The following is a 14,189-nucleotide window of genomic DNA, read 5'->3' as shown; positions in this document are numbered from 1 at the left end:
TTTCAATTCTGCTTGGTTTAGCAGAAAAAGGATTTTGACCTAATATTTCACAGTTTAAAAAAAACTACTGGCCCTTTAATCCGTCCTGTGCCTTCCCTCCACTGGGAGAGGACACAGGACGGAAGATGGCGGCTGCTGCTGACGTCAGACGTTTGTGTCAGCAGCGTGGGGTCAGCTCTGCCTCTTTCACACTCTCTCTCACGTTCTGAAGCTGGGCTGGTCACATGACCTGCCATTGCCTCACACAGCAGAGAGCACAGCTTCCAGCTCCTCTGCACCTGCTGAGATTGTTACACAAAACAAAGTTTGCAACATTGTATCATGTAACCAGGTAAAATCTATCTCCTGTATCTTTATTTTTTTCAATAAATAAACTTCACTTGTACCTCAGAGAAGTGGGTACAAGGCATATCATGCATAATAACATACTATAGTATATAATAACATGTATATATATACTGCCATATGTATACATATATATACTCTATGTATATATAATAACATCTATAGTAATGAAGATAATTGACCATTTATCACTAGATTTAGAGTAAATATGAATATAGAATGTATGTAGAATATGTGTGTATATATATATATATATATATATATATATCTCCTAAATCCATATACAATACATATCTTCAGACTATATATATATTCATATACTGCAAATGTCTCTACACCCGATAAATATATAGTGTCAAGATGTGTACTGTACATGGATTTAGGATATGAATAAATAAAGTGTATGAACATATAGTACATATCTATATACACTGTCCATGTACTGTATATATTTTTTTTCCCTATCCATACTGCATATATCTCTAATCCTATCTCTATACTGTATATATCTACACCCTACCCATATATTGTATATACACTATCCACATGCTGTATATATGTAGTATATGGATAGGACATGTAGATATATATACAGTATATAGATAGGGAATAGAGATATCCCCTATCCATATACTGTGTATATCTCTAATCCTATTTATATACTGTATATATCTCTACATCCATATATTCCATGTATCTACATATACTATATACACTGTCCATATACTATATGCTCCTTGCGGATCCGGGACCAGCAACGCTCAGCTGGCTCCACTAGTTGGCTACTACCATATAATAACACATAATCAATTGAAAAAAAAAAATCAACTTGATTGAAATTTTTAAAAAAAATGGTATACTCGGTCTAAGCATGATAGAGTGGAGCAGTAATTAATAATGTGGTGCACTCTGCACCAATGGCCCAAATTTATCAAATGTAGTGCAGTTTGCCTCACTGTGTCGCGTGAACATAGCTTAAAGGGGTATTCCAGGAATATGAACCTCTGCTAAAAAAAACAATAATGCTATAAATATGTTACTACAATAATACACAGTGTCAACAATCACAAAATAAAGGTTACTTAGTTTGTTTTTATGTTCTGAAAACCTTTATAGGGTTTGTTAAGTAGGTGGAGTCATATCCAAGATGGCCGACACACAGTACTACAAGTCCCATGAGCCTTTGGTATGAGAACCTGTCTTCCTGACCTTTTACTTATCTTCACAGAGATGTCAGTTATAGCCCCTCCCTCTCCTGCTCCCAGTGGTTTCCAAGGTGATCATCTCACAGAAGGGCCTGCTCTATTACTCCAGTAATAATAGCTAATAAATCACATTATTCCATCTACCATTATTTTGTTTGTCTGTGATTATCATTTCTTCTTCCTGCCAAAGCATGTATGGTGTCCATGTTGCAGTGTCCAAGAAGTCTTACATCCATGGGTGCGATCACACGTCCCATTTAATGCATGTGTTTAAAAAGGCATTGGAATAGCTGAAGTGTGATTTGCCTAATTAAACAGCTGTTAACATTTGCGTTTACAAAACGCAAATGTTAACACCTGTGTTAATGCATGTGTTAACATTGTGTTAATGAACACATGTGTTAACCGCTATGTTAACACATGTGTTAACAACGCATTAATGGTTGCACTTTGTAAACACATGTGTTAACTGCTGTTTAATTAGGCAAATCACTCTTCAGCTATTGCAATTCATTTTTAAACGCATGCGTTAAACATGACTTGTGACCGCACTCCGTATCCTGCTTAGTACTTTGCATCAATATTAGAAGAACAAAACCAAGAGTCTCTGTTTAGCAATTGCTCTTGCTACTCAGTAAGGGCGCGTTCACACGTTGCGTTTTGACCTACATTTTCATTGCGTTTGAAATGCATTACAACAGATGATGAGAGGTGATTTGCCTAATTACATCACTGTTAACATTTACAAAACATTAACATGTTCATTTTGTTAACATGTGTTACAGTAAAGCAAACAGTAATGTAATTAGGCAAATAAACTCTCATCAGCTGCTCTAATGCATTTCAAACGCAACCAAAACGCAACATCTGAACGCTCCCTAAGGATGCTGCCACACAACACGTCTTTGTACCGCCTTAAAGCAAGTGTTTTCTGTCCATTTAAAACCGCATGCGTTTGGCTACTTTGAACCAGTTTATCTTCATTTCTAGAAGTGTAGTAACAAACAGCAGCTGTTATGTGCATCCAGTTATTTTCACTACTATGCTATGGATAGGTGATGTGGATGCATGTGTAGAGTGTATTTGAGAATATGGAATAAGTGTGTGTTGAGTTGTGTTCACATATATGGTAAAACTACATAGAATCATCATGGTTGGGAAGCATTTTGGTGTATATCTCTCAGATATGCAGTGTACACCGCCAGATGGGTTCATATATCCTTTGCAAGTTTGGGACATAATATTTTAATATTGAAATTTTTAAAAATAGTGAATAGTCCTATTTAAATAAAATTAAATTATACAATTAAATTCTATATAACTGATTTTTTTTTTTTTGTATTCGGCTGTAGTAATAATTTAAAGGGGCATTCCAGGAATCAGCATAATTCATATACAGGTGGGCACTCAAAATATAAGCTAATGTGTAATTAGTTGTTATTTAAAATGTTGCTCCCCTTAGCAGAAAATGCTGATGACATAGACTGTAATGAAGAATTAAAATGCTACTGGCCCTTTAATCAGTCTGTTAATTTCCTCCGCGCGGTCCGTCGCAGCAAAGAACATGGCCGCTGGTCACATGTCCACATCACATGTCCTGTACCTGCCTGGGCAGGGTCATGTGATCACCACTACGTTTGGCTGTAGTCGGTTGGTTGCAGTGCATCCAGTATGATCAGTGTTGTGGTGATGGCAGTTACACATCATTACTATGGTAACAGAGCAAGAAAACCTGTTACATCATCACTGTTAGCAGAGCATAAGTGGTAGGAGGAGTTACTGAGAACTAAAGGATCATGGAACTTGTAGTTTCCAGTGGCGGCCATCTTAGTGATAACTCCACCTACTTTAGAGAGGCCATACATTTTGTAAATCATAAAATCATATTATTTTAGCTCCGTTTTGTGACTAATGACATTGAGTATTGTTGTATTCATTTATTTATATCATTAAGGGTTTTTGTGTGACGTTCATATTCCCGGAATACCCCTTTAAGAGTTGTTCTGTACTTCCCATTGGATAAATAAAACTGTATTGTACTAAAAATCCCACCCCTCGGCAGGCACCATAGTCACCACATGATTATATGTGTGTTTTTTAACCATGTCCACAGTGTAACGTTCTCTATAAAAAGTTGTGGAACTGAACCCTATGATACCCACTTCCATGGCTATAATTTTAATTGGATTATTATTTATTTACATAGGGCAGTCTCAGTTTATTGACCTGTTGATCTCTAAAGGAGCAGCAGTGAATGCCACTGATTACCATGGCTTTACCCCACTTCATCTTGCCTGCCAGAAAGGTCATCAGAAGATAGCGGTGAGTTGATGATGGGCAACTTGTGATATTGAGTGCAAGCAACCCTGTGCTCCCCCAATAAATCCGTAACCTATTCCTAAAATACCTATTCCTTCAGAAGACGGGTCATTGCCTAGAATTGCCAAAGACGCAAAAAATACATTGGTGGGGGAAATTCATGAAGCCACTTTGGCCAGACATCTGACTTAACTTGCTGTCTGGCCAAGGCTTCTAGATCATTGTCCTCTTTCTCTAGTTGTTTGACACTGTTGGAGTGGTCTCAGAGTGCCAAAAAGATGAGGAGGACGCAGAGTTGAGACCATCTGAAATCAGATTCAAAGTAGAACATAATCATAATGACTAGTATATCCCAGCAAGACTAAAGTCGAATTCTGCACTGTTAGGAGCCGGCAACACATTTATAAATCCCCTCCCAGAGTATTTCTGCTATTCATGATTGTGCCAGTCTTCCAATCCTCAACACTGACAGCTTGGCCAAAAGTGCTAGTGGTCATGGGAAGTAACAATCTCTCTTAAGTGGTGTCATATATTCCAAGATTCTTGAAAAACCCCTTTAAGATTGGCACACTAGTCTCAAGAAATTTTCTATGTTGTTCGCTGCACAGCCTCGTTTTATTATGAGCCAGAAATATCAACTTTGTTTTTTTTCCTAAAGCTTCTCTTGTTGCATTATAAATCAAGCCGGGACATACAAGATAATAATGGCAACACCCCTCTACACCTGGCTTGCACTTATGGACATGAAGATGTAAGTACAATATGGCTATAGCTGCATATGCTCATTGGGTAAATTTATTCATGTGGGACAGTAAAGCAATAGTAATATTTTCTACCTAAATGCATTACGTGTCATTGCAAAACTCAAATCACAAACTACATTGCAAGCACTAATTGGCTAGAAATATATACATATGTATGCCATAATTGTGTTTCTCTGCTGTAACCTATAGGTAGCATGCTTTGTGTCTAGATTTGTATGTGTGCTGCAAAAAACCATAAGGTGTTAACTAATGAAGCAAGGTGCTTCATTTTAGATTTATTGGGGGAATAACTCTGTTTATGCTGAACCTCAGTGAGAACACCCACTGCTTATGTTTGTCAACTTAAGTGCCACTATTTGTTAAAACCAATAGTGCAGATGATAATGGTAAATTGTAAAAAAAAAAAAAAACAGGGATGTGGGTGTGCTTCCATGAATCGATTTAAAGCGTAACGGTACGTTTTATGATTTTGCCAAATTATTATATGTCATTTCCCCCTTTAAAAACAAACCGAATGATGCCTTCTTTGTGTTACTCGTCTTAATTCTTTCCAAAGTTATTGCATTTTCTGTTCTAAAAGTGTTTCACAAAAATCTTTCTCACCACAGGCAAAGTGGGCAGAGACTAATACCTGTCAGTCTATGCCCTTGGGCTGAGGCTAGCTAGCTTTCCCACATATCCCATGACGCCTTGTGTTCTCTGTTAAAGTAATTTTGGGTTAAATCTATTTAGTTTCCCATAAGTAAATCCACTGAACACTGCACAGTGCACTTACATGATGTATATGGTGACCAGCCTGGCAGCTTCCATCACATGGAGGAGCAGGGAACATGTAATAAGTGGTAGAAATCATAAGTAAGTTACATGAAGACTATATCCTGTGCTGTGTGAGCATGAAGGCTTAATGGCTTATTTGCACAGTAAGGGGACAATGTGGGGGATGCGAGCAGGATGAGGTGCAGAGAGAGACAGAACTTATGTAGAATTACATACTGGGATGGAGGTACTGAAAGGGGAATAGGGGATAACTTGTACCTCAAGATTCTGTGCAGGAGACATCTGTATCCACAGATGTCACAGCAAGACAAATTAACAGTACATTGTCTCAGTATAAACAATACAAAAAGCCAACAATTTCTATGACATCTGATGCTGTTCAGTCGCATAACACACTTTCATTTTTTGAGCGCTCATATCTGTTGACTCATCTCAGATACAGGAATACATAACTGGGATAGATTTGGTCATAAAGGAGAGGTGGGGGGCGGGGGTTGTAGTAGGGTCTCTTATCTAGTGTCCATGTGAGTAGCCTACCGATTTTTCTTTTAATGCTTACTACCAGCTTTCTTTTCTAAGACCTTTTATCCCCCCTGCTTTTCTTCCTTGCTTATGGATGTGTTTTCAGTTAGTTTAAAACAGTCCAACAGCGCAATGTGTGACAGCAGCCTTCGTTATTTCTGTATCCCAAGAGTCCTGATTTATGTAGGTATAAAAGTTGTGAACCCTGTAAAATATCATAACGCCACTTTTTCACATCAATGTTGGCAATGAAAAAGTTATTGTGTCTTGCAAAAAAAATTACACCTTACATAGCTCTTACATAAGCAAAAATAGGAAATGCAAAAATTAAAAAAGAAACACGTTAACTAGAGGGAGTGCCATACTTGACATTACTGACCTTTCTAAGGCGTTGCAAAAATACTAACAAAAGTAAATTCTAAACCATTACAAATTTTATTTGTTGCCCACTTGCACCGGTTTTCCAGCTCCGTTTTGGGGTTAGAACTCCTCCTACTCTAGGGTTCTGAGTAGTCGATATAATACAGTAAGACTCAATCAAGGAATAATTGGGCAGATTAACTAACTGTGTGTGGAGAAGATAACTGGGATGGTATTACTTGGGAGAAGGTTGATGTGTAAATCAAGTATTTTAGTGAATTTGTCTGTTTTACCAATTTGTATTAATAATTTCTGTTCTTCCAGTGTGTGAAGGCTTTAGTCTACTACGATGTAAACTCTTGTAAAATGGATTGTGGTAATGAGAAGGGTGACACAGCACTGCACATCGCTGCCCGCTGGGGGTATCAGGGGATCATTGAAGTGCTGCTACAGAATGGAGCCAACACTAACATATTAAACAAGAGGAAGGAGACCCCGCTGCAGTGCGCTCTGAACTCCAAGGTAGTTATGGATGCTGCAGTCTTCTATCTTTTCATGGGATTTTTTTTTTTTTTTTTTTTTTTTGCTGAAGTCTACTTTAACTTTTAGATGCACCAATTTTACTTTCACTAATGCATTATATCAAGCTATCATGAAAGTCTACAGTTATTGGCTGCTAACATTTTACCTCACAAAAGATCGCTTTGACTGAAGACAAATGTAAAAATCTTTATTGGTTTTAGCTTCAAGATGGGGGTAAGAAAGTTTCCTTTCACTCATAGAAATGGGAAACCTGTGCTTGATTAAATCACAAGCTGTACAAAGTTGTTGAATAAAAGCCGGTGGTTACATGCATGGCTGGCATTTTGGCGGAACAAATTGTACGCCAATGCTGTGCCCTTTTTTCGAATTTCCATGTTTTATCTATGTTACAACCATCATTTTATCCACATGCATGGGTTTTCCCAGTATTGCTGCTATTAGGAGTGTCTTGGAAAACCATTTTTGTATAGCTGATTTACCATTAATACTGTTGACGTGATCCCTCTTTCTTACATCCCTGGGCAGTTGTTTATTTTCTATCTTTTCATGGATTTGGAATTAAGATGATGATCCCCAATGTTATTAGTGCAAAAAAAAAAGTTTACAACATAAATCCCATAGGAAGTCGTGCAACATAAATTTAAAAAAAATGGTTTGCTCCTAGATTCTGTCCATCATGGAATCTGCACAAGTGGAGGACACGGGGAGACCAAGTAATTCAGAGGTAACCTGTGATTACAGAGCAATAAAGCAAATAGGAATTCCACTTTATTCCTATTAATTTTGCCTCTTTCTTTCGTTCTGTGGGTCTTTGTGCAGTCCCTCAGCCAGTCTTCTCCTCGATCTGCGGACACCATTAGCCAAGACTCCTCAGAGTCCAGCCTCTCCTCCCCGTCCACCAGGCATGATGACGTCAAAAGCAAGTATAAAGATGTAAATGTCTCATTCAGTACAGTTTATGACCACACAATACAAACTGAATAATCCTAACTCCTCAATTGCATAATCAGGAACACCAGTAGCTATAATGTTGCCACACAATTTGATCAAATCGCTTGGTACAAGTGCAGGATTATAAGAGGTTCAGCTGTGACCATAGGTGGCTGGCCAAAGGCCCCAATCATGTTTCTACTGGAAGTTCATGTACATATTTGCAGTAGAGATCAGATAAGCGGCCATTGACTCCCCCAGTTCTCCTTATCCTGGAAGAAACAATGATCTAGGACAGTAAGAATTTACCAATAGCAGCTGTAATTGGTGACTTTCTTTCAGGTCAGAGCCACACAATGCTTTTAGTGGTGCAGTGAAAGGATGTTTTACCATATTAAATGTGTGGTTTAATTCTCAGGTGGAGAAACTATTACGAGCTGTCTCTGATGGTGACCTGGAAATGGTATGACACTTAAGAAATCTCTAACTGTTGATTATGTTCTTATATTTGCTTAAAGGAAACCTACCGGAGTTGCCCCCACCAATTAATAGGCACTGACAAGAAAATATAAAAAAATTAATAAGACAGATCAGAGAAAGGTTGCTCTTTCTCCATTCTTGGCTATTCTCACGCTACCTATCACTAATAACCTCAGTTGCAATCTAAAACCAGCTGAACTTACTTAGTAGCAAGACAAAAAATTAAGGTCCCTATGGTGTCAGATCACACTGCTCCCCTCTGCATAGAGCTTCGAAGTCTTCACCCACCAGCCAAAGTAAAGCTGGAATAACAGAGAAATGTTTCTTTAAAATGAAGAATGAAAGAAACATAATGGCCACAGACGGTGGTATTCCTCATGAACGTGCAGTCTGACACCCAATTTACACGACTGCTAGTTACAGTGGACCGTTCTACCCTATGTGACCTCTGATTAAATTCTATGTGGTTAAGAACAGAATGCAGACAGCTGATCATTGCAGTCTGGGGCTAAGATTTTATTGTTAATCTTAATTTTCATGACAGCCCTAAACTTTGACAATTGGATTTTCAAATTCTGGAGTTACAATTATACAGGGAAAAGGAAACTAAGAATTTGCTGATTTTCATACAAACTCAACTTAAAGAAGACCAGTCACCAGAATTTTGCCCCAGTAATACGTTCTGGTAAAGGGTTAACTCCAGCACCTGAAATTATCTGCCACTGAGGCACTGTACCTTAATTGCAGGTGTTTTCTGATAAGCAAATGAGTATAGAGTCAGCTTCTGAAGAGAAGAGTCATGTTTGCTCTTGGTTGCCATTGAACCATGCCGCCTTCTTTTTGACAGCACGGTGTCTTTAAATCTCAGCCTGAGCAGACGGGAAGTCTTCTGTCTGCACCAGAATGTGGTCCCTCTCACTGCATGGTGCATTTAGCAGTGAGCATGGCGAGGGAAACTGCAGGTTTTCTCACCATTTCATGCATGGGCAGGGTCGCATACCAGTTGGCAGGGCCAACATAGACAAAGGCAGAACAAGTTTGGGGAAGATTTTAATGGCTGGGGGAGGCAGATTTAAGCTGGTACACCTGCGCTACACTGCTAAACAAAGTCACAAAGTTTTTATTGTGTTTTCCTTGATGACCGATTCTTTTTAAGAACAAACCTGAAGAGAAAGAAACCTTAGGGTCATGGTTAGAATTGCATGCCATTTGATAGGGTGAGTCTTGTAAAGATGGTGGTTTTGCTACAGCTGCTATATTCACTCCGCATCTGCCTGATTTGACAGTTTTCAACAGTATAGAAGGGGTTCTAAAAGATTTGATATGGAGAGGGAAACTGGCCAGATTAAATTTAAAATATCTGTATAACCCGACTGAGGAAGGTGGGCTCAGAATTCCCAATTTTTTTATTTTTTTTTTGGGTATTACCAAATGCCACAAATGGGATTTCTGATTACGAGGAGAAAATATACCATTATTTCTTAAATGCTCATAATTCTTTTATTTATATAGCGCACACAGATTACGCAACTCTGCACAGAGCTTGCCAAATCAGTCCCTGTCCCCAATGGGGTTCACAATTTAATCAACCTACCAGTATGTTTTGGAGTGTGGGAAGAAGGAAATCCACGCAAACACAGAGAACATACAAACTCATTGCAGACTTTAACCCTGGGACTTGCAGCGCTGGGGACCTGGGTTCAAAGCTGTAATGCTAACCACTAAGCATGATTGAAGCAGTCTGTAGAGAATGTTAGATTGATGCTGGAATTGTTGGAGAGAGGGGAATTATCACAGCCTATATTCAATAAGTTGCACATCTGCACATTGTTGAAACACATTAAAAAAAATTTAGGTGCCCAAGACGAACATCACTTTACGCCACTTAGGAATGAATATAATCTACCGGAACGATTGTCAATTCCAGATATTGGGAGGGAATGGATATAAGATATGCGTTTCAGATGGTAGACAAGGAAGGAAGGAGCTCCTTAGGTTACCTGAGTATCATGCCCATGATACAAAATGTGGGAGAATTTAGGATATTTCAGGTTTATCATGCTTTTCAGGCTAGGGAGAGGATAAGCCTGTAGGGTAATGAGTGTACAGAGTTCATCAGAAAGGAACAGATGTGTAGGAAAGTAATTTCAAATATCTACAAACCTTTTATATTGAAAAATGTTGTAAAGTGTATTGCCATCTGCAGGTAAAATGCATGGAAAAGTGCAGGATTACTTGACAAGCTCAGGGCTGTTGGAAACCTGTGCTCAGTGATTCTTCTGATGCTTTGTTCATTGCTGAGCAGTCAATAAAAATTACTTTTTACCATTTATAAAAATAAAAAACAGGAACCCTTGTTCTCGTAATTGGTGAGGCTTACAGTGGGTTTAACCTAACAATGAGATTGTTATAGTCTACCCTGTGAATAAGAACATGTAATAATAAAATATTATATTATACAACATTATTTTATATTATGATATCTATATAATGCCATCTCATTCCATACTGCTTTACAGATTCTGGGGAATGTAAGCATAAAAGCAGATAAAAATATGAATGAGGAGTTTCTAACTTTTAGATTCTTCATGTAAATGGCATTTACAGCATATTCACAGGATGTCTAAAAGCTGGGGGTCCCCCCCAAGGTAAGAGTGGAAGACACTTGCTTTATGGGATTACAAGGACTTCTATAAACCTGGAAAAAAATGACTGTGGTCAGTGAAACAGGCATATGACTTTGGTAGTTATGCGGTTCTAGAGCAGTTGCTGTCTATTGTAATATGTATGCTTCCACTCCAGTTATCTAGATATCACAGAAACATTTGGTCCTTAGTACCTGTGGACTTCATGGTTTACAATCTGTCCCTTCAGGTCCGTTACCTCTTGGAGTGGGTGGAGGATGATTATGATGATGACGTTGAAGACTCTTTGGTTGGGAAGAAGGATTTTTGTCACCCTCTGTGCCAGTGTCGCACATGTGGTCCTGTTCAGAAGGTCAGTTCTTTATACAGAAACCCTCTTTCTATATGGAGGTAACTTGCTCCTTCCTCGAGGGTTTCTGCAGGGAGCATGATCCCTGTCACCACGTTAACATTTCTATGCACCGGCATTAGCTTGTCACCATGGTGTTTTTTAAAAAAGGCTTACTCCCACATTTTATTATTGAAATATACACTCACCGTCCACTTTATTAGGTACACCTGTCCAACTGCTCGTTAACACTTAATTTCTAATCAGCCAATCACATGGCGGCAACTCCGTGCATTTAGGCATGTAGACATGGTCAAGACAATCTCCTACAGTTCAAACCGAGCATCAGTATGGGGAAGAAAAGAGATTTGAGTGCCTTTGAACGTGGCATGGTTGTTGGTGCCAGAAGGGCTGGTCTGAGTATTTCAGAAACTGCTGATCTACTGGGATTTTCACGCACAACCGTCTCTAGGGTTTACAGAGAATGGTCCGAAAAGGAAAAAACATCCAGTGAGCGGCAGTTCTGTGGGCAGAAATGCCTTGTTGATGCCAGAGGTCAGAGGAGAATGGGCAGACTGGTTCGAGCTGATAGAAAGGCAACAGTGACTCAAATCGCCACCCGTTACAACCAAGGTAGGCAGAAGAGCATCTCTGAACGCACAGTACGTCGAACTTTGAGGCAGATGGGCTACAGCAGCAGAAGACCACACCGGGTGCCACTCCTTTCAGCTAAGAACAGGAAACTGAGGCTACAATTTGCACAAGCTCATCAAAATTGGACAGTAGAAGATTGGAAAAACGTTGCCTGGTCTGATGAGTCTCGATTTCTGCTGCGACATTTGGATGGTAGGGTCAGAAATTGGCGTCAACAACATGAAAGCATGGATCCATCCTGCCTTGTATCAACGGTTCAGGCTGGTGGTGGTGGTGTCATGGTGTGGGGAATATTTTTATGGCACTCTTTGGGCCCCCTGGTACCTATTGAGCATTGTTGCAACGCCACAGCCTACCTGAGTATTGTTGCTGACCATGTCCATCCCTTTATGACCACAATGTACCCAACATCTGATGGCTACTTTCAGCAGGATAATGCGCCATGTCATAAAGCTGGAATCATCTCAGACTGGTTTCTTGAACATGACAATGAGTTCACTGTACTCAAATGGCCTCCACAGTCACCAGATCTCAATCCAATAGAGCATCTTTGGGATGTGGTGGAACGGGAGATTCGCATCATGGATGTGCAGCCGACAAATCTGCGGCAACTGTGTGATGCCATCATGTCAATATGGACCAAAAGCTCTGAGGATGCTTCCAGCACCTTGTTGAATCTATGCCACGAGGAATTGGGGCAGTTCTGAAGGCAAAAGGGGGTCCAACCCGTTACTAGCATGGTGTATCTAATAAAGTGGCCGGTGAGTGTATGTTTATTCCAGCTTCTATGAATTTTTCTTTGTGTTTGCAGAAGCTGAACAGAATACCCACCAATGGTCTTGGGGTAAATGTGACAAGTCGGGATGGATTCACTCCTCTCCATATTGCAGCCCTACACGGTCACTCCATTTTAGTAACTCTGCTTCTGAAGCATGGGGCTCATGTGGATGCAAAGAATGGAAACCGGGCACTACCATTGCATCTGGCCTGTCACAGGGGGCATTTTGAGGTGAGTTTTAAAACCACAAATAATTGAAGCTAAATCAATGCTAACACAGAGTTCCAATACAAGAGCATGGGCTCACTATTTACCTAGCATAGATTTGCACAATGTACTCGCTGTACTTTTCTGTACCTGCGTGCAGCGGTTTCTATGGCTTCTTTGAATTGACAGATAGTAGCACCTGTTTCTCTTGAGATTATTTTACAACTGTGGCTGTATGTCCATGTTGGGTATGGTCACGAAGTAAGAGTTAGCTTTTAGGAGACAATTCAGGCCGCCTTGTAGGCGTATGGAGGCTTATTGCCATGAACACTCTACTTGGGGATATTAACTATATTACCACATTCGTATCAGCCCACAATAGTACTTGGAATTCCAATATTTCATCTATGGCCGCCATCTTATTGGAGATCGTCGCTCCCCATGACGTCATCGGGGAGCTGCGATCAGTTGCCATGACCGCCTCGGTTCTTCCGAAGACCCTGGGCTGTCTGGATTAAACCCATCCGTTACTACGTGCTAAGCCGTAACCCATCCATTACATAGTGAAAGCTGTAAATTCCAAGCCCACAAGAAAACTCTGTAAATACAGTTTTTCACCAATATCACTGCATTTAGAATTTTTTTTCCACTTCCCAGTACACAGGATGGAATATTCAATACCATCACTATGAAGTGGAATTTGTTATGCAGAAAACAAGCCCAAACACAGCTCTTTACTTGTAAAAAAAAAAAAAAAAGTTGCATATTTGATTGTGGGGAGTGAAAAATAAAAAAACATTTTGATTTATGATCGTAGTTGAGGTTGAAAATTGGATGCAGGTCCATCAAGATTAAAAAATAAGCTTTTGCTGTTTAATAGTTGATATTTTTATTTTCCAGAAAGGCATCCAGGCCTCTCTTGAACATGTATATAGAGTTACTGCTCTTACAGTAAAGAGCCTTTAGTATTACAGGCTGCCATCTACATAGACAAAGTCTTATTCAAGGTGACATTCACCCTGGCCATATTGATTTGGTAATGAATAAAATGAGAAAATAGGATCATTTCTGGTAACCAAGCTACGTATAACTGCAACACCTCAGTATAGAGACAATAATTGTCTACAGGCATTGATTTAATTAAATTCTGCATTACTGGACTTAACCCATATATTTTACAGGTGGTAAAGATCCTAATGGAGTTCAGCACAGGAAAAAACAAGAAGGATATGAATGGGAATACACCACTTATATACTCCTGCATTGCAGGCCACCTGGAGATGACTGCCTTCCTACTGGAGGTATAAGATGTGTAATGTGTCAGATGGAATC

At 39.5% G+C, this 14,189-nt stretch overlaps 1 protein-coding gene across 4 annotated transcripts in view; it reads left to right on the top strand.

Moving 5' to 3' along the window:
* Window positions 1-14,189, top strand: part of ANKRD27 (ankyrin repeat domain 27) — a 60,409-nt gene that overhangs the window by 38,806 nt on the left and 7,414 nt on the right. For all 4 annotated transcript variants that reach the window (XM_072117219.1, XM_072117220.1, XM_072117217.1 and 1 more), the window contains exons 16-24: window positions 3,757-3,872; window positions 4,528-4,620; window positions 6,617-6,814; window positions 7,500-7,559; window positions 7,655-7,768; window positions 8,184-8,228; window positions 11,120-11,242; window positions 12,684-12,881; window positions 14,039-14,158. In XM_072117219.1, the coding sequence (XP_071973320.1) occupies window positions 3,757-3,872; window positions 4,528-4,620; window positions 6,617-6,814; window positions 7,500-7,559; window positions 7,655-7,768; window positions 8,184-8,228; window positions 11,120-11,242; window positions 12,684-12,881; window positions 14,039-14,158 (1,067 nt within the window). The remainder of the gene's footprint in view (window positions 1-3,756; window positions 3,873-4,527; window positions 4,621-6,616; window positions 6,815-7,499; window positions 7,560-7,654; window positions 7,769-8,183; window positions 8,229-11,119; window positions 11,243-12,683; window positions 12,882-14,038; window positions 14,159-14,189) is intronic.

Source organism: Engystomops pustulosus, chromosome 7 (assembly GCF_040894005.1).
Source record: "Engystomops pustulosus chromosome 7, aEngPut4.maternal, whole genome shotgun sequence".
In the NCBI taxonomy this organism is placed as follows: domain Eukaryota; kingdom Metazoa; phylum Chordata; class Amphibia; order Anura; family Leptodactylidae; genus Engystomops; species Engystomops pustulosus.
The sequence above is the reverse complement of the archived record's forward strand: the minus strand, read 5'-3'. Positions and strand labels throughout refer to the sequence as shown.